Here is a 20,452-nt window from a genome sequence, read left to right as displayed (position 1 = left end):
AAAACCGTCGGGGATAAAGCCCGGACCGCCGTCCCGCAGCGGTTGCCATGGAAACGCTGAGATTAAGGGGTCGCAACTAGCGAGCGGCGCATGCACCGGGGCCCGGCCGCGCCTTTCCTGGCACCACCTCGCCGCACCACATAAGTCCCGGCCGCCATTTTGTCCGGTCGGCGGCGGTTACTGCGCAGGCGCGCCGCTTGGCCCCGCCCACCTCCGACGACAGCGGTGGTGGCCGGGCCACGTCGCGCGCGGAGCAGGCGCCCGCGAAAGGAGAAAAGCTCGTTTCCTATTGGCCGCAGCTCGCTCGGTAGCCCGCCCCCGGGGTTCGATTGGTCGCGCAGCAGCGGCGGGCGGCGCTGATTGGCTATCGGGCGAGGGTCTGTGGCCGGAGGGCGGTGCGGCCGGCAGTCATGGCGGCGCTGGCGGTGCTGGCCGGGCTGCTGGCGGTGGTGCTCGGCGCCGCAGGTGCATGGGGGGGGGACCCGGCGGGGATACGGAGCGGCCGGGGGGGGTCCCGAGGCACCCGCGGCCCTTGGGGGTTGAGTGTCCCGGGTCCCTCGGGGCTGGGGGGCTCCGTGGGTGTGGGGTGTCCCGGGATACTGGGGCCTGTGAGGGCCGGGGCGGGGGGGGTCCCGGTTCCCCCCCGGTCCTCACGGTTCCCCCCCCCCCCGCCCCGCAGGCGAGCCGTGCCCCGAGCCCACCATCGTGCCCTCGTACTACACTACCTCGGACGCCGTTATCTCCTCCGAGAGCGTCTTCGTGGTGGAGATCTCGCTGGCCTGTAAGAACGGCGCCCAGGTGAGTCCCCGCGGAGGGGGGTACCGGGGAAGGGGGGAGATGGTGGGCGCTACCGGGGCTTCCCTGCGTCCCACCGCCGCCCTTTCCCCGCAGAACGTGGCTCTCTACGCCGATGTCAACGGGAAGCAGTTCCCCGTCACCCGGGGGCAGGACGTGGGACGCTACCAGGTGAGCCCGGGGTCCCCAGGGGAGGGCACCCAGCGTGGGGGGGGTGTGGAGGGGTCCGGGGGTTCAGCGCTCCCCATCTCTCCCCCACCCTGTAGGTCTCCTGGAGCCTGGAGCACCGCAGCGCCCAGTCGGGCACCTACGAGGTGAAGTTCTTCGACGAGGAGTCGTACAGCGCCCTGCGCAAGGTGGGTCCCCTGCCCCACAGCCGGGGTCTCTCTTGGGGGAGCACCCCGGGGTGCCCCCAGCCCGGCTCCAAACCCGCTTTTATCTGTGCACCCCCAGGCTCAGCGCAACAACGAGGACGTCTCCCGAATCCGGCCCCTCTTCACCGTCAACGTGGACCATCGGGTGGGTTGGGGGAGGGGTTTGGGGTCTCTCTGGGTTTGGGGGGGGTCCTTGGCGTGGCTCACTCTGAACGCAGGGGTGCACACGTGGGGTTTTGGGGAGAAATCTGGGCGATTCGGGTGTGTTGGAGGGTCTGTGGAGGAGCTGAGAGTGTCGCCGGGATGGTTGCTGGGGCTGCGTCTGCTCTCGGAGGGGTTTAGGGGGTCCCCAGGGTGTTGGGGGAGGTGTTTTGGGGTGTCCCAGGGTTTTGGGGGGGGGGCACACGCTGGGATTTTGGGGCAGATTCTGAGGATGGGCCCTGCGGGGTTTAGGGGCACCCTGCGTGACCGGGGGGTGCTGGGGTTGGGGGGGGAGGTTTTGGGGGGGTACAGGATGGTTTTGGGGGGACAGCAGTGACACCCCCCCCCCATCATTTCTGCAGGGCGCCTGGAACGGTCCCTGGGTGTCGACGGAGGTGGTGGCGGCCGCCATCGGCCTCGTCATCTATTACCTGGCCTTCAGCACCAAGAGCAGCATCCAGGCGTAGGCCCCCCCCCCCCCAAAACACGGACCTCCCCCCCCCCCATTACAGCCCCCCTGAGGGGGTCCCCATGTCCTGGTGGGGAGCGGGGTGCCCCTAAAATTGCTCTGCTCCCCCGAAAATAAAGAATGTGTGGGGCGGGGCTGAAGGACTTCCCCAAAGGGGAATGGCTGGCTGGGGCTGGGCCCCAAAAATGGGGGAGCCGCCCCCCCCCCGAGGTGGGGGTGGCTTTGTCAGGGTGGAGCCCCCCAAATGAGGGGGGGTGTCTACCCTTAGCCCCCAAAACTGGGGGTCTTGAGGGTCCCCCCCCCACGATTGCTGCGGGGGGGTGTCCCCAAATGCCCCCCCTGTGGCTGTACCCCAATAAAGGCCTGGCCCCCCCATCTCCCTGTGTCTGTTTTGGGGGTGCCCCCCCCCTCCCATCCCATCCCACCCCCCAGGGACCCAGATGTTCGGGCTGCTCCCTGCTGGCTGATGACATCACCCCTGTCTGGGGCCGGGTGTGATGTCATCAGTGACAAAGCGGTCTGACCTCATGGGGGGGTCCCTGGGGGGGGGAGGGGGGGGTGGAGTTTCCCATCATCCCCTGGGCGGCTGCCAGGGTGTGGCTGCCGGGAAAGGGGGGGGGGGGGGGCTCCCCTCCCCCTCGCCTCCGGGGGGGGCTTCCCCCACCTCGCACCCCCCCATGGAACGGGGGGGGGGGGCTGAACCCCCCCACTGCCCCCCCCATGGCTCAGGGTGTGGCCGGGGGCGGGTCCCATCCGGGGGGGAGGGGCGGGGGGCGGGGCCAGCCGGCGGGGGGAGGGGCCTGCGGGCGGATTATGTCAGCCCCGCGGCAGCCGCAGCCCCGAGCTGGGAGCGGCGAGAGCAGGTAGGGCCGGGGGGGGGGGCACGGACGGGGACACACACACACCCACCCACCCACACACACACCCCCCGGCGGTTCGGACCCGCGGGGCCAGGGCTGCCCGGGGCTGAGGGGAAGGGCTGTCGGTGGGGCTTTTACGGGGCGGGTGGCGCTGAGGGGAAGGCGCGTCTGAGGGGATGCCGTGGGGCTGGGCTGAGGGGAGAGGGGAGGGGGGGGGCCTGGGCGAGGCGGGAAGCGCTGAGGGGCTGTGGGGGTGTGGGGCGGGAAGCGCGGAGGGGCCGGGGCTGAGGTAAAGGTGGATCTATGGGGTATCTATGGGGCCGGGCTGAGGTAAAGGTGGATCTATGGGGTATCTATGGGGCCGGGCTGAGGTAAAGGTGGGTCTATAGGGTGTCGATGGGGCCGGGCTGAGGTAAAGGTGGGTCTATAGGGTATCTATGGGGCCGGGCTGAGGTAAAGGTGGGTCTATAGGGTATCTATGGGGCCGGGCTGAGGTAAAGGTGGGTCTATAGGGTGTCTGTGGGGCCGGGCTGAGGTAAAGGTGGGTCTATAGGGTGTCTGTGGGGCCGGGCTGAGGTAAAGGTGGATTTATAGGGCGTTGATGTGGCTGTGTTGAGGTAAGGATGGCTCTTTAGGGTATTTACGGGGTTGCGCTGAGGTAAAGGTGGCTCTATAGCGTTTTATGGGGCCGGGGCTGAGGTAAAGGTGGATCTATAGGGTCTCTATGGGGCTGGGCTGAGGTAAAGGTGGATCTATAGGGTGTCTGTGGGGCCGGGCTGAGGTAAAGGTGGCTCTGTGGGGAGCGGGCTCTGGGTCCTCCCCGAGGCGGGAAGCACAGAGGGGCTGCAGCTCCGTGGGGTGGGCAGCGCTGAGGGGCCGGGCTGAGGTAAAGGTGGATCTATAGGGTGTCTGTGGGGCTGGGCTGAGGTAAAGGTGGGTCTATAGGGTCTCTGTGGGGCCGGGCTGAGGTAAAGGTGGGTCTATAGGGTGTCTATGGGGCCGGGCTGAGGTAAAGGTGGATCTATAGGGTGTCTGTGGGGCCGGGCTGAGGTAAAGGTGGATCTATAGGGTGTCTGTGGGGCTGGGCTGAGGTAAAGGTGGGTCTATAGGGTGTCTGTGGGGCTGGGCTGAGGTAAAGGTGGGTCTATAGGGTCTCTGTGGGGCCGGGCTGAGGTAAAGGTGGGTCTATAGGGTGTCTATGGGGCCGGGCTGAGGTAAAGGTGGATCTATAGGGTGTCTGTGGGGCCGGGCTGAGGTAAAGGTGGATCTATAGGGTGTCTGTGGGGCCGGGCTGAGGTAAAGGTGGGTCTATAGGGTCTCTGTGGGGCCGGGCTGAGGTAAAGGTGGATCTATAGGGTCTCTGTGGGGAGGGGGCTCTGTGGGGCTGGGCTGAGGTAAAGGGGGTCCTGTGGGGGCTGCGAGGGGCCGTGGCTGCATGGGGAGGGGGTCGAGGGGTCTCTATAGGGCCGGGGTGCTCTGTTGGGGGGCTCTGTAGGGTCTCCGTGCAGGCTCTGTGGGTCTGAGGGGCTCTATAGGGTCTCCGTGGGGTCCCTATGGGGCCAGGGGCCGCTGGGGGGGCTCTATAGGGTCTCCGTGGGGTCCCGAAGAGCACACGGAGCTCTGGGGGGGCTCTATAGGGTCTCCATAGGATCCCGGCCCACGTCCAACAGATGGGTGGGGCCGGCGGGGGGGCAAACGGGGCTCTGTGTGTGCGTGTGGGCCCGTGCGCGGCACACGCGTGTGCGGGTGGGGACACGATGTAACCGGCCCCGACAGCTGCCCCTGGCCCCGTCACCCCACGGCTGCCCCCCACCGCCGTGACGGGCCACGGCCCCGCTGGGGCTGCGGTGGGAGGGGGGGGAGCCGGGCGCCTGGGTGTCTGTGTCCGTGTGTCCCCCCCCCTCCATCCCGGTCATTTCCCTACAGGTGCCACCTGCAGCACCGGCCGCCTGGGTCCGCGGTGGGGGGGGGGGGGGCAGGGAGGGGCCCGGACCCCTGGGTGCCGTTCTGTGGGGGCGGGTGTGGGGCGGCAGGGTCCCCTGCGGGGTGGGGGTGTGTGTGTGTCATTGCCCGGTCCCTCCCAGCCCCCCCCACCCCAGGAATGCGGGGTCAACAAGGGACCCTTGTTCCTGCCGGGGCCGCCCCCGCTTCCGCCCCGGGGGCCCTTCGGAAGGGGGGGGGGGGGGGCCCGGGGGTGCGGGGCGGGCTGGGCCGGGCCGCCCGGGTCCCTCCCGCTGCGGGGGGGGGGAGCTGTCCCGGAGCGCTGTCCAGGGTGCTGACGGGGCGGGGGGAGGGAGGCGCTCGGGAGCCTGGGGCCGCTGCGGGGGGGGGGGGGGGGGGGGGGGGGGGGTGTCGCTCGGACGCCTGGGTCCCGAGCCAAGGTGACAGGTTCCCCTCATTAGCCGTTGCCATGGTAACGGGCGCATCCGGGGGGGGGGGGGAGGGGAGGCGGTGGCCGCCACACAATGGAGCGGGGGGTGGGGGGGTGGGGGGGGATGCCTGGGTCCCCCCCCGGAGGGGGGGCTGATAGCCCCATCCCCCCTCCCTCCCTGAGTCACCCCGTTCCCCCCCTGCCCCCTCCCCCCCCCCCCCTCAGGCCCCCGCTGCCGCCGGCCCCGGCCATGGCTCTGCCCCGGGGGCTCGGCCTCCTCCTGCTGCTGGCGCTGGGGGGGCCCGGCGCTGCCATCACCATCCCCCCGGAGTGTGAGTGGGGCGGGGGCGGGGGGGGGGGGGGGGTGTGGAGCCTTGCACGAGGGCGGGAGGGGCTTGCACGCTTGCACGAGGGCCGCTTGCACGAGGGCTGCCTGCGCCTTTGCACGAGGACCCCTCGCACACTTGTCCCCCTTGCACGACGACTCTCTCTTCACGCTCGCCCCCCCCCCCCCCCCCCCGCCCTTGCACGAGGACCCCTGGCACGGCTGCTCACGAGGGCCCCGCGGCCCCGCACGCCCGGGGGGAGCCCCCGCTCACCGCTGTGTCTCTCCCCCCTCTGCCCCCCGGGACGGTGCAGACGGTCTGCACGAGCGTGAGTCTGGGGGGGGTCCTGGGTGGTTCTGGGGTCCCTGGGGAGGGGCTGGGGGGGCTCTGTGGGTCCCTGGGGTCTCCAGGGGGGTCCCTGAGGTGCCCCGGGTGGTGCCCAGCCCCCTGGGGGGGTCTGTACGGGGGTCCTGGGGGGTGGCAGGGTGGGGGGTCTGGGGTCCCCAAGTGTCTTCGGAGGGCTCCTGGGGGCCCCGAGGGGATCCCCGTGGGTTTGGGGAGGGGTCCCGAGGGCCCTGTGGGGTCCCTGAAGGTCTTGGGGGTGCCCGGGGTGTCCCCGGGGGTCCCACCCGCTGACACCCCCCCGCAGTCCTGCAGCCCCCCGAGCTGACGGAGCAGCCCCCGGAGCAGCTCGTCGTCTTCCCCAGCGACGACGTCGTCCTCAAATGCTCCGCCAGCGGCAACCCCCCCGTCCAGTGAGTGTCCCCACCGTGCCCCTCGCGCGTGTGTGTGTGTGTCCCCCCCCCGCGGTGACGGTGCCCCCCCCCCCCCCCCGCTTCGCCCGCAGGTACCGCTGGACGCGGGAGGACCAGCCCTTCGTCCCCGAGGAGCACCCAGGGGTGACGGCGGTCCCAGGAGGGGGGACCCTCATCATCAACACCAGCCTGGCCGGGCGCCTGCAGGGCCGGTACCGCTGCTTCGCCACCAACGCCCTGGGCACCGCGCTCTCCCTCGAAGCCCACGTCATCGCCGAGAGTGAGACCGGGACCCCAAAACCCCCTGGCACCCCAAGACGCCCCCACCGGCGTCCACCCGGGTGGGCTCCACCCCCTCCTGGGTGCCCCGAATCCCCCCTGGGTGACCCAAAACCTGCCCTGAGGGTCCCCTGAATTCCTCAAAAGCTGCCCTGGGGTCCCCGGAGCCCCACGGGGTGCCTGAAATCTCCCCTGGGGGTCCCCTAAAATCCCCATGGGAGCCTCCAGATCCCACAGGCTCCCCCCGGATCCCCCCCCCCCAATTTCCCTGCCACGACCCCTCACTCAAGGCCCGGATGTCCCTGCCTGGCTGGGGGGGGGTGGGGGGGTGGGTGAGGGGAACCCCCCAAATGCAGGGGTCCCTGGGTGCTTTGGGGGAGTGAAGGGAACGCCCTGGACACCGGGGTCCCTGGCTGGTTTGGGAGGGCGGGGGGGGCCCCCCAGACACGGGGGTCCCCCCGGATGCCTGCCCTTCCCCAGCGGTTGTGCTCCCCAGACACGCCGCAGTGGCCCAAGGAGAAGGTGGTGCCGGTGGAGGTGGAGGAGGGGGACCCCGTGGTGCTGCCCTGCGACCCCCCCAAGAGCGCCGTGCCCCCCAAGATCTACTGGCTCAATAGCCGTGAGCAACCCGCACGGGGCTGGGGGGGGCTGATCCTGCACCCCTTGTATGCGACTCCCCCCGGACCCCCTTAACCCCTCACCCTGCTGCACCCCCATACTGCCCGTGGCACCCCCTTACCCCCATAACCCCCCCTGCACCCGCAACCCGTGGGACCCCCTGATACCCCCCCTGCACCCCCATAACCCCACTGACACCCCATAGCACCCGGGATGCCCCACCCCACCCCCTTGCACCCCCACAGCACCCCCCGACGCTCCCAACCCCGCTGCACCCACTGGGTTCCCATTACCCCTGGCCCCCCAATAACCCCCCAGGCCCCCCCTCGCTGTGCCCTGTCGCCCTCCCACGCCCCCAGCGCACCCCACACCTCCCAACCCTCCCCCAAACCCCGTTTCCCCATTCCCCGTGCCCCCCGCGGGCGGGACAGGAGCCTGGGGGCGGCAGGGACCCCCTGACACCCCCCACACACACCGTGTCCCCCCACTTTCCCCCCCCCCAGGCATCGTGCACATCGCGCAGGACGCCCGGGTGAGCATGGGGCAGGACGGGTTCCTCTATTTCGCCAACGCGCTGGTGGGCGACAGCCACCCCGACTACATCTGCCACGCGCACTACCTGGGGCCGCGCACCATCATCCAGAAGGAGCCCCTCGACCTCCGCGTCGCCCCCAGTACGTGGGGGACCCCCCCCCCCCCCAGCACCCCCAGAGCCCAGCTCCCCCGTGGGATCTCCCCATGGACCCCCCCAAAGTCACTTCTACGGGGGACCCCACCCTAAACTCTCCTACGCCCCCTCTAGCACCCATAAAACTCCCCCTCCCAGCAGAAGCTCCCCCCGCCCCCAACCCATGGGGGGTCCCCCAACAGAGGACCCCGCTTTGGGGTCCCCCCCCCAAAAAAAAAAAAACCCCCGGAGGAGACCCCCACTCCTTGGGGGGATGGTGTGTGGGGAGGTCTCTGGGATCTCTTGGTGTCTGGGGGGGTCGTTGAGTCCAGGGGGGTGCTGAGGGGGTCTCTGGGGATGCCCCCCGTCCCCGCTAACCCCCCCGCCCCCCCCCAGGTAACTCGGTGCAGTCCCGCCGTCCCCGGCTCGTGGTGCCCCAGGACCCGCAGCCCCCCCACGTCGCCCTGCGAGGGGGCACCCTGGTCCTCGAGTGCATCGCCGAGGGGCTGTGAGTCTGGGGGGTCGGGGGGGGGGGGGGGCGCTGGGGGTGCCGGGAGGGTCCCTGGGGGAGGGGGATGCTGGGGGTGGGGGGGTGGGTGTCCCGGTCCCCTCCCCGGTGACGCGCGTGTGTCGTGTCTCCCCCCCCCCAGCCCCACGCCGGCGGTGCGGTGGCAGCGGCTGAACGGGCCCCTGCCGCGGGGCCGCGTCTCGCTGGAGAACTTCAACAAGACGCTGCGGCTGCGGGCGGTGGAGGAGGCCGACGACGGCGAGTACGAGTGCGTGGCCGAGAACAGCCAGGGCCGGGCGCGTCACAGCCACCTCGTCACCGTGGAGGGTAACGGCGCGCTGGGGGAACTGGGGGAACTGGGAGGGGAGCTGGGGGGACTGGGAGGTGCTGGGATGGGAGCTGGGGGAACTGGGGGGGGAGCTGGGGGGACTGGGGTGGGAGCTGGGGGAACTGGGATGGGAGCTGGGGGAACTGGGAGGTGCTGGGATGGGAGCTGGGTGGGAGCTGGGGGAACTGGGAGGCGCTGGGGTGGGAGCTGGGGGAGCTGGGATGGGAGCTGGGTGGGAGCTGGGGGAACTGGGAGGCGCTGGGGTGGGAGCTGGGGGAGCTGGGGTGGGAGCTGGGGGAACTGGGGGGGAGCTGGGGGAACTGGGAGGCACTGGGGTGGGAGCTGGGGGAACCGGGATGGGAGCTGGGGGAACTGGGGGGGAGCTGGGGGGACTGGGAGGCGCTGGGATGGGAGCTGGGGGAACTGGGGGGTGCTGGGGTGGGAGCTGGGAGGCACTGGGGGAACTGGGAGGCACTGGGATGGGAGCTGGGGGAACCAGAGGGAGCTGGGGGCACTGGGATCCGCTGGGGTGGGCAGCGGGAGATACTGGGAGGCGCAGGGGCGGGCGCTGAGAGGCGCGGGGTGGCTCGGGGGGGCCCTGGGAGGCAGCGGGGGGGGGTGGGGGGGTGTCCCTGACGCCCCCTCCCGCCCCGCAGCGGCCCCGTACTGGGTGCGCCGCCCCCAGAGCGGGGTCTTCGGCCCCGGGGAGACGGCGCGGCTGGACTGCGTGGTGGAGGGCAAGCCCCGGCCCCGCGTCGCCTGGCGCCTCAACGGGGTCCCCATCGAGGGTAGGGGGGCTGGGGTCCCTGGGGGGGGTGGTGGGGTCCCTGGGGGGGGTGTTGGGGTCCCTGGGGGGGTTATTGGGGTCCCTGGGGGGGTCCTGGGGGCTGGAGGGGGGTGAGGTGGGATTCCTTTGGGGGGCTCTGGCTTTTACTCGGGGGGTTTCTTAAGGGGGGGGGGGTGTAATGGGGTTCCTGGAAGCTGGAGGGTGGAGGAGGGGGGTCCCTGCGGGGTTTGGGGGCTCCCTGGAAGGTTTCAGGGTCCCCGGGGAAGATGTTAGGATCCCGGGGGAGGGGGGACGGTGTCCCCGCGGAGGCTGTTGGGGTCCCCGGGGAGGCAGCGGGGGTCCCTGGGGGGGGTGTTGGGGTCCCCGGGGGGTGTTGGGGTCCCCGGGGAGGCAGCGGGGGTCCCTGGGGGGGGTGTTGGGGTCCCCGGGGGGTGTTGGGGTCCCCGGGGAGGCAGCGGGGTCCCTGGGGGGGGTGTTGGGGTCCCTGGGGAGGCTGTTGGGGTCCCCGGGGGGTGTTGGGGTCCCCGGGGAGGCAGCGGGGTCCCTGGGGGGGGTGTTGGGGTCCCCGGGGAGGCAGCGGGGTCCCGCGGGTGCCCTCACGCCGCCGTTGCAGAGGCGCCGGGTGCCGGCCGGTGGGCGGTGCGGGAGGGGGCCCTGGTGCTGCCCCGCCTGGAGCCCAACGACACGGTGGTGGCGCAGTGCGAGGCGCACAACCGCCACGGGCACCTGCTGGCCAACGCCTTCGTCTACGTCGTGGGTGCGTCGCGGGGACGGGGGTGTCGCGACCGCCGGGACCCCCCCACCACCACCCCCTGCCCGGGGCGTTCACCCCGAGCAACCGCATCCCCGCGGCGACGGCGTGTGTGTGTGTGTGTGTGTGTGTGTGTGTCCCGTCCCCCCCCCCGGCTACAGCCGGTTTCTCCCTGGCGACCGTCGCCGCGGTGATGGTGTTCCCCGGCCACAGGTGTGGTCCTGGCTGGGACCACGTCCCCATGGCGACCACATCCTCCTTAGCAACCACTTCCGCCTTAGCAACCGCATCCCCACGGCAACCACATCCTTGGGTGGGGGGTGGGGGTGTGACCGCATCCCCACCGCGACCGCATCCCCGTGGCAACCGGGCCTCCCCGGCAACTGCATCCCCCCTAGCAACCGTCCCCGGGTGACACCCTTCCCTGGCAACCCCTTAGCAACCAGCCCCATGGCAACGGTGCCCCACCCCCAGCAGCCCCCTCCATCGCCAGGGACAAGCCCCTCGCCTGGCCATCGCCATGGCAACCCCGCCTGGAGGTGGTTGCTATGGCAACCTGCCTGATCAATCGCTGCTCCCACGGCAACCCTGCTGGGCAGCTGTCGCCATGGTGACGGCTGCCTCTATGGCAACCGGGGGTACCTGTTGCCATGGCGATGGCTGGAGCTGCTGGGAGGGGAGTGGGGGGTTTGGGGGGGTCCGGAGGGGGGATTTGGGGGCCTGGGGGGGGGTCCAGGCACCCCGTTCACCGCCCCGCGCCCCCCCCAGAGCTGCCGGTGAAGATCCTGACGCCAGACGAGACGCCGTACGCGGTGGTGGAGAACCGGACGGTGTTCCTGCACTGCCAGGCCTTCGGGGCCCCCGCGCCCACCGTCGAGTGGTGAGACCCCCCCCCCCCCGGGATCCCCCCCGCCCAGACACCCCCCCCCCGGGGTCCCCAGCGCCCCCCCCCCGACGCTCTGCCCCCCCCCCCCAATTCCCAGGCTGACGCCGGGGCTGGAGCCGGCCTTGCAGGACGACCGCGCCTTCGTCTTCACCAACGGGACCCTGCGGCTGGGCCCGGTGGCGCGGGGGGACGGCGGCCCCTTCACCTGCCAGGCCCACAACGCCCACAGCAACACCAGCGTCGTCGCCCACCTCAACGTCAAAGGTACCGGGACCCCCGGGACCCCCCCCAACCCTGGCCCCCCAGATCCTTCCCGGCGTTCCCCTGAATCCTTCCTGGGGTCTGCCAGAGTCTTCCGGGGACTCCCCCCCCCCCCAAATCCTTCCTGAGGCTCTTACGTCCTTCTTGGGATCAGCCCAGAGCCCCCCCGTGTCTTTTCTGGGACCACCGAGAGGCGTCTGGGCCCCCCCAAATCCTTCCTAGCCCCCCACCCCTCCAAGTCTCTTCTGGGATCCCCCAGAGCCTTATAGAACCCCTCAAATCCTTTCTGGGACCCCCATGAGCTGTCCTGTGCCCCCCCCCCCCCCAAATCCTTCCCAGGGTCTCGCAGTGGCCCCCCCCCGCTCATTCCTCAGACCCCCAGAGACCCTTCTGGGGTCCCCCCAAATTCTTCCTTGGCTTTTTCCCCGTTAACCCTTCGCCGCCCTCGCCAGCGGCGACCCGGATCGAGGTGCCCCCCCAGAGCACGACGGCGAAGAAGGGGGAGACGGTCACCTTCCGCTGCGTGGCCGCCTTCGACCCCGGGCTAGCCCCCCACGGCCTCGAGTGGCGCCGGGACGGCCAGCTGCTGCACGAGACGGCCGACAGCGACAAGTGAGGGGGGGGGCAGAGTGGAAATTGGGGGTTCCGCGGCCCCCCACCTCCCCCCCAAACGAGGCGGCTGACGCCCCCTCCCCGCAGGTACTCGCTGAGCGGGGACACGCTGACGGTGGCCGGGGTGGACTACGCCGACCAGGGGACCTTCTCCTGCCGCGCCTGGACCCTGCTGGACGCCGTCGAGGCCGAGGCGCAGCTCCGTGTCGTGGGTGAGCCCCCCCCAAACCACGGTGTGAGGAGGGGGAGACGCGAGACCCTGCCGCGGGGGCGGCCCCCCCCCCCCCAAATCCTCCCCGGGGTGCCGCAGCGCCCGTGGCTGGGTCTGCCCCGGTTACGCCTCTGTTACCCTGGTTTCTGCTGCGATTCTGCCCCGGTTACCCCAGTCCTTTACCAATTTCTCCTGGTTTTGCCCCAGTTTTGCCCCAGTGCCCCCCACTAACTGCCCTGACCCCCCCACCCCCCCCCAGGCCGGCCGGGCCCCGTGCGGGAGCTGCAGGTGCTGGAGGTGGGCGAGCGCCAGGTCCGGCTCACCTGGACCCCGGGGGATGAGCACAACAGCCCCGTGGAGAGTAAGGGGGTCCCGGGGGGGTCCCGGGGGTCTCCAGAGTGGGACTGAGGGGATCTCAGGGGGATCCGGGGTGTCTGGGGGGAGTTCAGGGCTGTTGGGAGGGTCATGGAGGGGGGCTGGGGGGGCTTCAGGGGGTCCTGAGGGGGATTTGAGGTGTCTGGGGGGGGGGTCAGGGTGGTCTTTGGGGGGGGGTTCGGGGGGGTCTCCTGGTCTGGGGGAGGAGGGCAGAGGTGGTGGGGATTCGGGGGTGTCAGGGGGGTTTGGGGGGCACCCCTCGCTCACCCCACACACCCCACACCCCCCCCAGAGTTCGTGGTGGAGGAGGAGGAGGGCATCTTCGCGCCCGGGCGGTTCGTGGAGCGGCTGACGGTGCCGGGGGGGCAGCCCTGGGCCCCCCTCACCCTCTCGCCCTACGGCCGCTACCGCTTCCGGGTGCTGGCAGCCAACGCCTACGGGCGGGGGGAGCCCAGCGCCCCCAGCGCCCCCATCGCCACCCCCCCCGCGGGTGAGTGCCCCCCCCCCGGCACCCCAAAACCCCCATCGCCACCCCCTCAGTGGGTAAGTGCCCCCCCCAAATTCCGCCCGGGGACCTCCCCGGTGCCCCATTGCCCCCCCCCCAGCAGGTAAGTGCCTGCCAGGCACCCTGGGGACCCCAAAACCCCTTTGTGTCCATCCCCCCCCCCCCAAATTCTCTTGGGGACCGTTAACCCCCCCAAGTTACCCCAAATACCCCAAACCCCGCCCCTACCCCCCCCATATCCCACCTCCTACTGGTAGTGACCACCCAAAGGGGTTGGGGGGTGTCTCTGAGCCCCCCCCAAAAGGTCGCTGGGAATTTGGGGGGGGGGGGGTGTCTCTGAGCCTCCATTTCACCACACCCCCCCCCCCCAGCCCCCGAGCGCTACCCTGGGGGGGTCAAGGGCGAAGGCAACGAGACCAACAACCTGATCATCACCTGGCAGGTACCGGGGACCCCGGCGTCCGCAGTGGGGGGGCTGGGGGGGGCTGGGGACCCCAACGGGGGTTTGGGGGGCTGGGGGGGGGGGCTGGGGCAGGTTTGGGAGGGGTGGGAAGGTGTGGGGTAGGTTTTGGGGGGGGCTTGGGGTGGGTTTAGGGGGGCTCCCTTCGGCTTGGGGGGCTTGGGGTGGGCTCAGGGCAAGTTTGGGGGGCTCAGGGGGGCTCGGGGTGGGTTTGGGGGTTCCCTCCAGCTTGGGGTGGGTTTGGGGGGGTCCCTCCAGCTTGGGTCAGGTTTGGGGGGGTCAGAGGGGCCCAGAGCTGGTTTGGGGGGGGGGGGTTCCTCTGTCTCCGGCCAGGTTCTGAGGGGCACGGGGCAGGTTTGGGGGGGGGCTCTCCTTCTATCGCGAGGGAGTTTGGGGAGCTGGGGTGGGTTTGGGGGTGTTCCGGGGGTGGATTTGGGGGTTCGGGGTTGGGGGGGGCGGGGGGCGCTGAGGCTCTGCCCGCAGCCGCTGGCGCCGGGGGAGTGGAACGCGGCCGAGGTGCGGTACCGGGTGCAGTGGCGGGCGCTGGAGCCGGCGCTGGGCCGCTGGCACGAGGAGACGGTGGGGGGCCCCCCCGTCGTGGTGGGGGGCACCCCCACCTTCAGCCCCTACGAGATCCGGGTGCAGGCGGTTAACGACGCCGGGAAGGGCCCCGAGCCCCCCGTCGTCGTCGGCTACTCGGGAGAGGACCGTGAGTCGGGGGCCCCCCCCCCCCCCCAAAAAAAAACCAAACCCTCCTCTGCGGGCTGGGGGGGGCAGAGAGGGGGATGATGGAAAATCTGGGGGGGCTGGGAGACCCCGAGGTGGGGGGACCCCAAATCTGGGCTGGGGAGGGGGAGAGACCCAGCTGTGGGGGTGCGTTTTTGGGGGGGGCCCCTCTGGGATTAACCCATATCGGGGATGGGGTTGGAGGCTCCCCGTTTTGGGGAGGGGGGGGTCTCTCATGGGATGCCCGTGTCGGGGGTCCTCCGGGGGTTCACAGTTTCGGGGGGGGGGGGGGGTGTCACACTGCTTCCCCCCCCCCTTTCCCAGTGCCACTGGTGTACCCCGAAAACGTGGGGGTGGAGATCCTGAACAGCACCAGCGTGCGGGTGCGCTGGAGCCTGGCGGGGCCCCCCCAAGACCTGCGCGGGCACCTCCGGGGATTTCGGGTAAGGGGGGGGGGGCAGGGGAGGGGATTTGGGGGTGCAGGGGGGCTGTGGGGGGGGTGCGGAAGCAGTTTGGGGGGGTCCCCGCTGCCTGACGTGCCCCCCCCCCCCCACCTCCTCCGCCCCAGGTGCTGTACTGGCGCGAGGGCTGGGTGGGGGAGCGGGCGCGTCGGCAGGCCCCCCCCGGCCCCCCCGGAGGGCACCCCGGGGTGCTGACCGTGCCCGGCGAGGCCAGCGGGGTGCTGCTGGGGGGGCTGCACCCCTGGAGCCGCTACCGCCTCCAGGTCGTCGTCTTTAACGGGCGGGGGGACGGCCCCCCCAGCGATGAGATCCGCTTCGACACCCCCGAGGGAGGTGAGGCCCCTCCCGCCTCCCCCACGCCCCCCAAATCCCATCTGGGGATCCCAGGGGACACCCCCGACCCCCCCGATCCCCCAGCCCGGTGTTGGGGACCCCCACAAACCTCCGAGAGCCCCCAACTCCATCCTGGGGACCCCCCAAATACCCCCGGGGACCCCCCCGAGCACCCTCCCGGCTCCCCTCCGTCCGCGGCATGGCTGCACCCCCTTCCCGTTCTGGGGGTCCCCTCTGTCCCCGGGGGGCTCCCCGCGCTCCCTGGTGGGGGACACCCCCACCTCGGCGGTTCGGGGGTCCCTGATGCTGCCCCCCCCGCCCCCCCCCAGTGCCGGGCCCCCCCGAGGAGCTGCGCGTGGAGCGCGTGGGCGAGACCACCCTGGCGCTGGAGTGGAAGCGCCCGCGGCACCCAAATGGCGTCCTCACCGGGTTCCTGCTCCAGTACCGCCAGGGTCCGTTACTGGGGGGCACTGGGGGCTAACGGGGGTGTACTGGGGGGACACTGGGGGGACAATGGGGTGTACTGGGGGGCACTGGGAGGGCACTGGGGGTACTAGGGGGGTACTGGGGGTTACTGGGGCGGCACTGGGAGGGCACTGGGAGGTACAGGTGGGCACTGGGGGTAATGGGGGGGTACTTGGGGGGGCACTGGGAGGGCACTGGGGGGTACTGGGGGGTAATGGGGGTGTACTGGGAGGGCACTGGGGGGTAATGGGAGGCACTGGGGGGCACTGAGGGGTAATGAGGGGGCACTGGGAAGCACTGGGGGGGCACCAGGAGCACTGGGGGGCACTGGGAGCACAGGGCGAGGCTCTAGGGGTGCTGGGAGGGGTACTGGGAGCACTGGGAGGGGATACTGGGACTGCCGGGGCACTGGGAGCGCACGGGGGGGGGGGCACTAGGGGTGTTTGGGGGTCCTGCGGGGGTAGGTGGCTGTTTGGGGGGGGCTGGGAGGTGCCCTTGGGGGGGGCGTTGGGGGGGGTCCAGAGGGCCGCGGGGTGTTTTGGGGGTGTCGGGGTGGGGGTGCTGAGCCTGTGACCCCCCCCCCGCAGTGAACCAGACAGAGGGGGGGCTGCCCTACGAAATCTCCTTCCCCCCCGGGACCCTCAACACCACCCTGGGGCGCCTGGCCCCCCGCGGCCGCTACCGCTTCGCCCTGCGCGCCCTCACCCGCCTGGGGCCCGGCCCCGCGCTGCTGCGCCAGGGCAGCCTGCTCCCCGAGCCCGGTGGGTACCCCGATACCGCGGGGAGGGGGGGCTTGACACCGCCGGGGGGGCCCCGAAACCGCCAGAGGGGCCCTGAAACCACCAGAGGGGCCCTGAAACCACCAGAAGGGCCCTGAAACCGCCACAAAATGGGCTGAGCCCCCCCCGTACAGAGGGTTCGGCGGTCACCAAGGGAGCGCCAAAACCACCGGGGGCCCGGCGAAGTCGGGGGGGCAGGGGGGGATCCCCTTGTTTTTTGCTGAGCCCCCCCCCCCCCGTTCCCGCAGTGCTGCCGGTCCTGGGGAACGTGATGGTGGGCGAGGTGGGGGAGGACTTCACCGTCCTGCACTGGACCCTCGCCCACCCCCAGGCCAACATCGAGTTCGAGGTCCAGTACATGAGCAAAACCAGTAAGGGCGGCCCACTGGGACTGGGGGGGGTGTCAGTGTGGGGGCTCCCAAAAAGGGGGGGGGGGGGGAGATGGGGTTTGGGGAGTCGCTTGGGGGGCTCTGGGTAAGGGGGGGTGGGGTTGGGGTGATCCTTGGGTAACGGCAGTGGGGTGGGGGGACACAGACGGGGGGGCGATGTGGGGGGGGACATGGAGTTGGGGGGGTTCCACGGGGATTTGGGGGAACCTCTGGGTTCTCTCTTTTGGGGGACCGGGGCTTGGGACATCCCAGGGGTGCGGGGGTCTCCTGCAGGGTGGGGGGTCACGGGCAGCAGGGAGACCCCCCCCACACCCCTCGCGTGTGTCCGTGTCCCCCCCCCCCCCCCGCAGCGGAGGAGCCCTGGCGCACCTCGGGACGCGCCAACTCCTCGCTGGGGCTGTACCGCCTGGGGGACCTGCGCCCCGGCACCTCCTACCGCGTCCAGTTCGTGGGGCGCAACCACTCGGGCGAGCGCGTGGCCTTCTGGGAGAGCGAGGTGCAGACCAACGGCACGCGTGAGTCCACGCGGACCCCCACGGTTCTTCCCCCCACCCGCCTGCTCGCAGACCCCCCCCCCCAAACACGCTGCCTTCCCGTGGGCAGCCTTGAAACCGCCGCTGCTGCGGCCGGGACCCACGAAACCGCCTTTTTCCCTCCCAAGAGGAGCCCTGAAACCACCTCCAGCCACGTCAGGGCACCTCAAAACCACCTTTTCTCCCTAAGGGACCCCCCCCAAACCCCTTCCAGCTGCCTGAGGGCCCCTTGAAACTGTTTCCCCCCCCCCTGTGGGGATCCCTGAAACCTCCCCCAGCTGCTTCGGGCCCCCTTGAAACCACCTTTTCCCCTGAGGGCCCCCTCCCCAAGTGTACAGGGAATCCCCTGAAACTGCTTTTTCCCCAGCCGGGGGTGCTGGGGGGGGGGGGGGTGTCCCCGACTCTGCTCCCCCCCCCCAACACTGACCCACCCCACCCCCCCCGCCCCACATCGTGTCCCCCCCCAACCCCGCAGTGGTGCCGAGTCCCGCGGGCGGCTTCGCCACCGAGGGCTGGTTCATCGGCTTCGTCAGCGCCGTGGTGCTGCTGCTCCTCATCCTCCTCATCCTCTGCTTCATCAAGCGCAGCAAGGGGGGCAAGTATTCGGGTGAGCCCAGAGCCCCCCCCCACCGCCGCAGACACCCCCCCCCCCCCGGGGGGGGCACTTGGGACCCCGCAGCCTCCCTTGGGGCTACGGGGGGGGTCCCTAAGTTAAGGGGGGGGTCCCCAAGGCTGGGGGGGGGGGTGTCCCTAATTTGTGGGAGGGGGTTGGGGGGGTCCCCAAGGCGGGGGGGGGGGGTGGGAGGGGCCGCATGGGGCTGGCTTTGTGGCCTGGGGGGGTCCCCAAGGGCTGAGGGGGTCCGTGGGGTCCTGTGACCCCCCCCCGGACCGATGCGTGCCCCCCCAGTGAAGGACAAGGAGGACACGCAGGTGGATTCGGAGGCCCGGCCCATGAAGGATGAGACCTTCGGGGAGTACAGGTGAGGGGCGGGGCCTGGGCCGAGGGGGCGGGGCCTGGGCCGAGGGGGCGGGGCCTGGGCCGAGGGGGCGGGGCCTGGGCCGGTGGGCGGGGCCTGGGGCAATGGGGGCCTGGGCCGAGGGGGCGGGGCCTGGGCCGAGGGGGCGGGGCCTGGTGCAATGAGGGGCTGGGGGCGGGGTCTGGGCCGAGGGGGCGGGGTCTGGGCCGAGGGGCGGGGCTTGCCGCAGTGGGCGGGGCTTGCCGCAGTGGGCGGGGTCAGAGCTGCTGGGCGCCCTCTGCTGCCCCCTGCCGTACTGCCCCCCCCCCCGTTACCCCCTCTGGCTAATTACCCCCTCTGGCTAATTAATCACTCGCCTCCTCGTTAATTGCGCCCCCCCAACCCCCCCCCCCCCCTTTCCTGCTTCCCCCCCCCCATCTCTCCCCCGCTGCCGCCTCGGCTCTCGCAGGTCCCTGGAGAGGTAAGGGGGGGGCCTGGACGTGGGTCCTCGTGCAAGGGGGGGGTGTCCTCGTGCAAGGGGGGGGTGTCCTCGTGCAAGGGGGGGGTGTCCTCGTGCAAGGGGGGTGTCCTCGTGCAAGGGGAGATCCTTGTGCAAGGGAGGGGTCCTCATGCAAGGGGGGTGTCCCTTGTGCAAAGGGAGGGTCCTCGCGTAAGGGGAGTCCCTCGTGCAAGGGGGGGGGTGTGTGTGGAGGGGGGGGGGGGGCGGTGTCCCCCCCTTGTGCAAGGGGTGCGCGCGCGTCGCTGACAGCCTCCCTCGGCCGTGTCAGCGACGTGGAAGAGAAGGCGTCGGGCAGTTCGGGGCGATCGCTGGGAGCCCCCGGGGCGGCGCTGGGCAGCGACGACAGCCTGGCGGGGTACGGGGGCAGCGCCGACGTCCAGTTCAACGAGGACGGCTCCTTCATCGGGCAGTACAGCGGCGCCCGCGGTAACGCCGCCGGCAGCTCCGGCCCCGCCAGCCCCTCCGCCGCGCCCCCCCTCGATTAGCGGGGGGACGGGACGGGGGGGGGGGGGACGGACACCCCCACTCCACACCCCCACACACACCCCGGGGCTGGGGACCCCCCCCTCAGTGCTGGGGTCCCCAGAAAAATGGGGGACCCCCCCACCCCAGCACTGAGGACCCAAGGGGATGCGCACACCCCCCCCCCCCTACCCCCCACCCCATAATTTAAGGGCCCCCCCCCCCCCCGTGCTGCCAAAAAGGGGGGACCCTGAAGTGGAATGGGAGGGGGAGGGGCTGGCAGAGGGGGTGCCCTTCCCCCCCCCCCCCAAAAAAACAGCCCCTCGCAACGGGGGGGGTGGGGACCCCCGTTGGACTTTTAGCCAAAAAACCAAGGGCCCCCCCCGGCGCTGGCTGCGGGGGGGCCCAGACGCCTGGGTTCTCTTTAGACCAAATTTGGGGGCGGGGGGGGTGTTTGTCCCCCCAAATTTCAGCTCCCCCCCCTCCCCCGTAACCCTTTGGGGTCCCCCCCTGACTCCCTGGGATTTTGGGGGGGGGGGGGGGGGGGGAAGCCCCCCCATCACCCCCCCCATCTGAATGCATCTCACGGCGCGGCCTTGGCAACCCCCCCACGAGCCGACGGGCCCCCCCGCGGGGGGGGGGCTGCACCCCCAAACCCCCCCTGCCCCCCCAAAACCCCCCTGCCCCCCGTGCGCTGTGTCGTAGCTGCGTTAGCCCCCCCCCGTGTGCCCCCCCCCCCCGGGAAAAGAAGCGGAAAAGGCCCAAACGGCCCCAAAACGGCAGCCGAGCCCCTTGCCCCCCCCCCCCGTGTGCCCCCCCTCGTGTGCCCCCCCTTCCCCTATACATCCCCCCGCCCCTATACATACTGTACATACCCCTTGTACAAAACCACGTTGGGGAGAAAAACTGCAAAAAAGGGGAAAAAATAATAAAAAAAAAAACCAACCAAAACCCCAAACCCCCCCCCGAAATAAAGGAGGAACCTGCCGGGAGGGCGGCTGTGGGGTGCTCTATAGGGGGGGGACGTATGGATCCTGGGGGGCTGCCCCATAGAGCCTGCTGGCGTCTATAGGGGTCGGGGGGGGGGGGGGAGATTTTGGCAGCGTCTATAGGGGCTGGAGGGGGACGGATGGATCCCGGCGGTGTCTATAGGGGGTGGGGGGGACGGATGGATCCCGGCGGTGTCTATAGGGGGTGGGGGGGGCTATAGGGGGCCTATAGAGGCTGGGGGGGGTATAGCGGCTGGTGAGAGATCTGTAACGGTCTGGGGGCCTATAGAAGCACGGCAACGTATAGGATTCCTGCGGGGGCTATAGAGGCTCGTAAGGGGGTCCAGGAGGGCCGTGGGGGATGTAAGGGATCTATAGGTGCGTACAGGGGGCCGTGCGGGGGTTTGGCGGCCGTATGGAGGCTGCGGGAGGTTTACGGG

The 20,452-nt window shown here is 71.2% G+C and overlaps 2 protein-coding genes across 4 annotated transcripts; both read left to right on the top strand.

Moving 5' to 3' along the window:
* Positions 1–308: 308 nt before the first annotated feature.
* SSR4 (signal sequence receptor subunit 4) lies at positions 309–2,214 on the top strand. Its single transcript, XM_054808625.1, has 6 exons — positions 309–465; positions 680–798; positions 892–966; positions 1,062–1,151; positions 1,249–1,314; positions 1,733–2,214. Exons 1-6 carry the CDS (start codon positions 411–413, stop codon positions 1,835–1,837), a joined length of 510 nt encoding a protein of 169 aa, XP_054664600.1. The 5' UTR covers positions 309–410; the 3' UTR covers positions 1,838–2,214.
* Positions 2,215–2,627: 413 nt separating this feature from the next.
* On the top strand, positions 2,628–19,059 carry L1CAM (L1 cell adhesion molecule). 3 transcript variants are annotated; one of them, XM_054808585.1, is made up of 28 exons: positions 2,628–2,702; positions 5,296–5,402; positions 5,710–5,724; positions 6,046–6,151; positions 6,244–6,431; positions 6,927–7,049; positions 7,552–7,722; positions 8,112–8,223; positions 8,366–8,550; positions 9,208–9,339; positions 9,952–10,095; positions 10,858–10,969; positions 11,073–11,239; positions 11,689–11,848; positions 11,936–12,060; positions 12,319–12,420; positions 12,727–12,924; positions 13,311–13,381; positions 13,883–14,108; positions 14,450–14,568; positions 14,694–14,919; positions 15,249–15,371; positions 15,972–16,145; positions 16,412–16,534; positions 16,903–17,067; positions 17,561–17,692; positions 17,993–18,065; positions 18,830–19,059. In XM_054808585.1, the coding sequence occupies exons 1-28, from the start codon at positions 2,653–2,655 to the stop codon at positions 19,044–19,046; spliced, it is 3,846 nt and encodes a 1,281-aa protein (XP_054664560.1). In that variant the 5' UTR covers positions 2,628–2,652; the 3' UTR covers positions 19,047–19,059. The 3 variants fall into 3 exon arrangements, with proteins under 3 accessions (XP_054664560.1, XP_054664562.1, XP_054664561.1); XM_054808587.1 differs by having other exon boundaries at positions 18,811–19,059; XM_054808586.1 differs by lacking the exon at positions 5,710–5,724.
* The last annotated feature ends 1,393 nt before the right edge of the window (positions 19,060–20,452 follow it).

Source organism: Grus americana, chromosome 38 (assembly GCF_028858705.1).
Source record: "Grus americana isolate bGruAme1 chromosome 38, bGruAme1.mat, whole genome shotgun sequence".
Lineage (NCBI taxonomy): Eukaryota > Metazoa > Chordata > Aves > Gruiformes > Gruidae > Grus > Grus americana.
The sequence above is the reverse complement of the archived record's forward strand: the minus strand, read 5'-3'. Positions and strand labels throughout refer to the sequence as shown.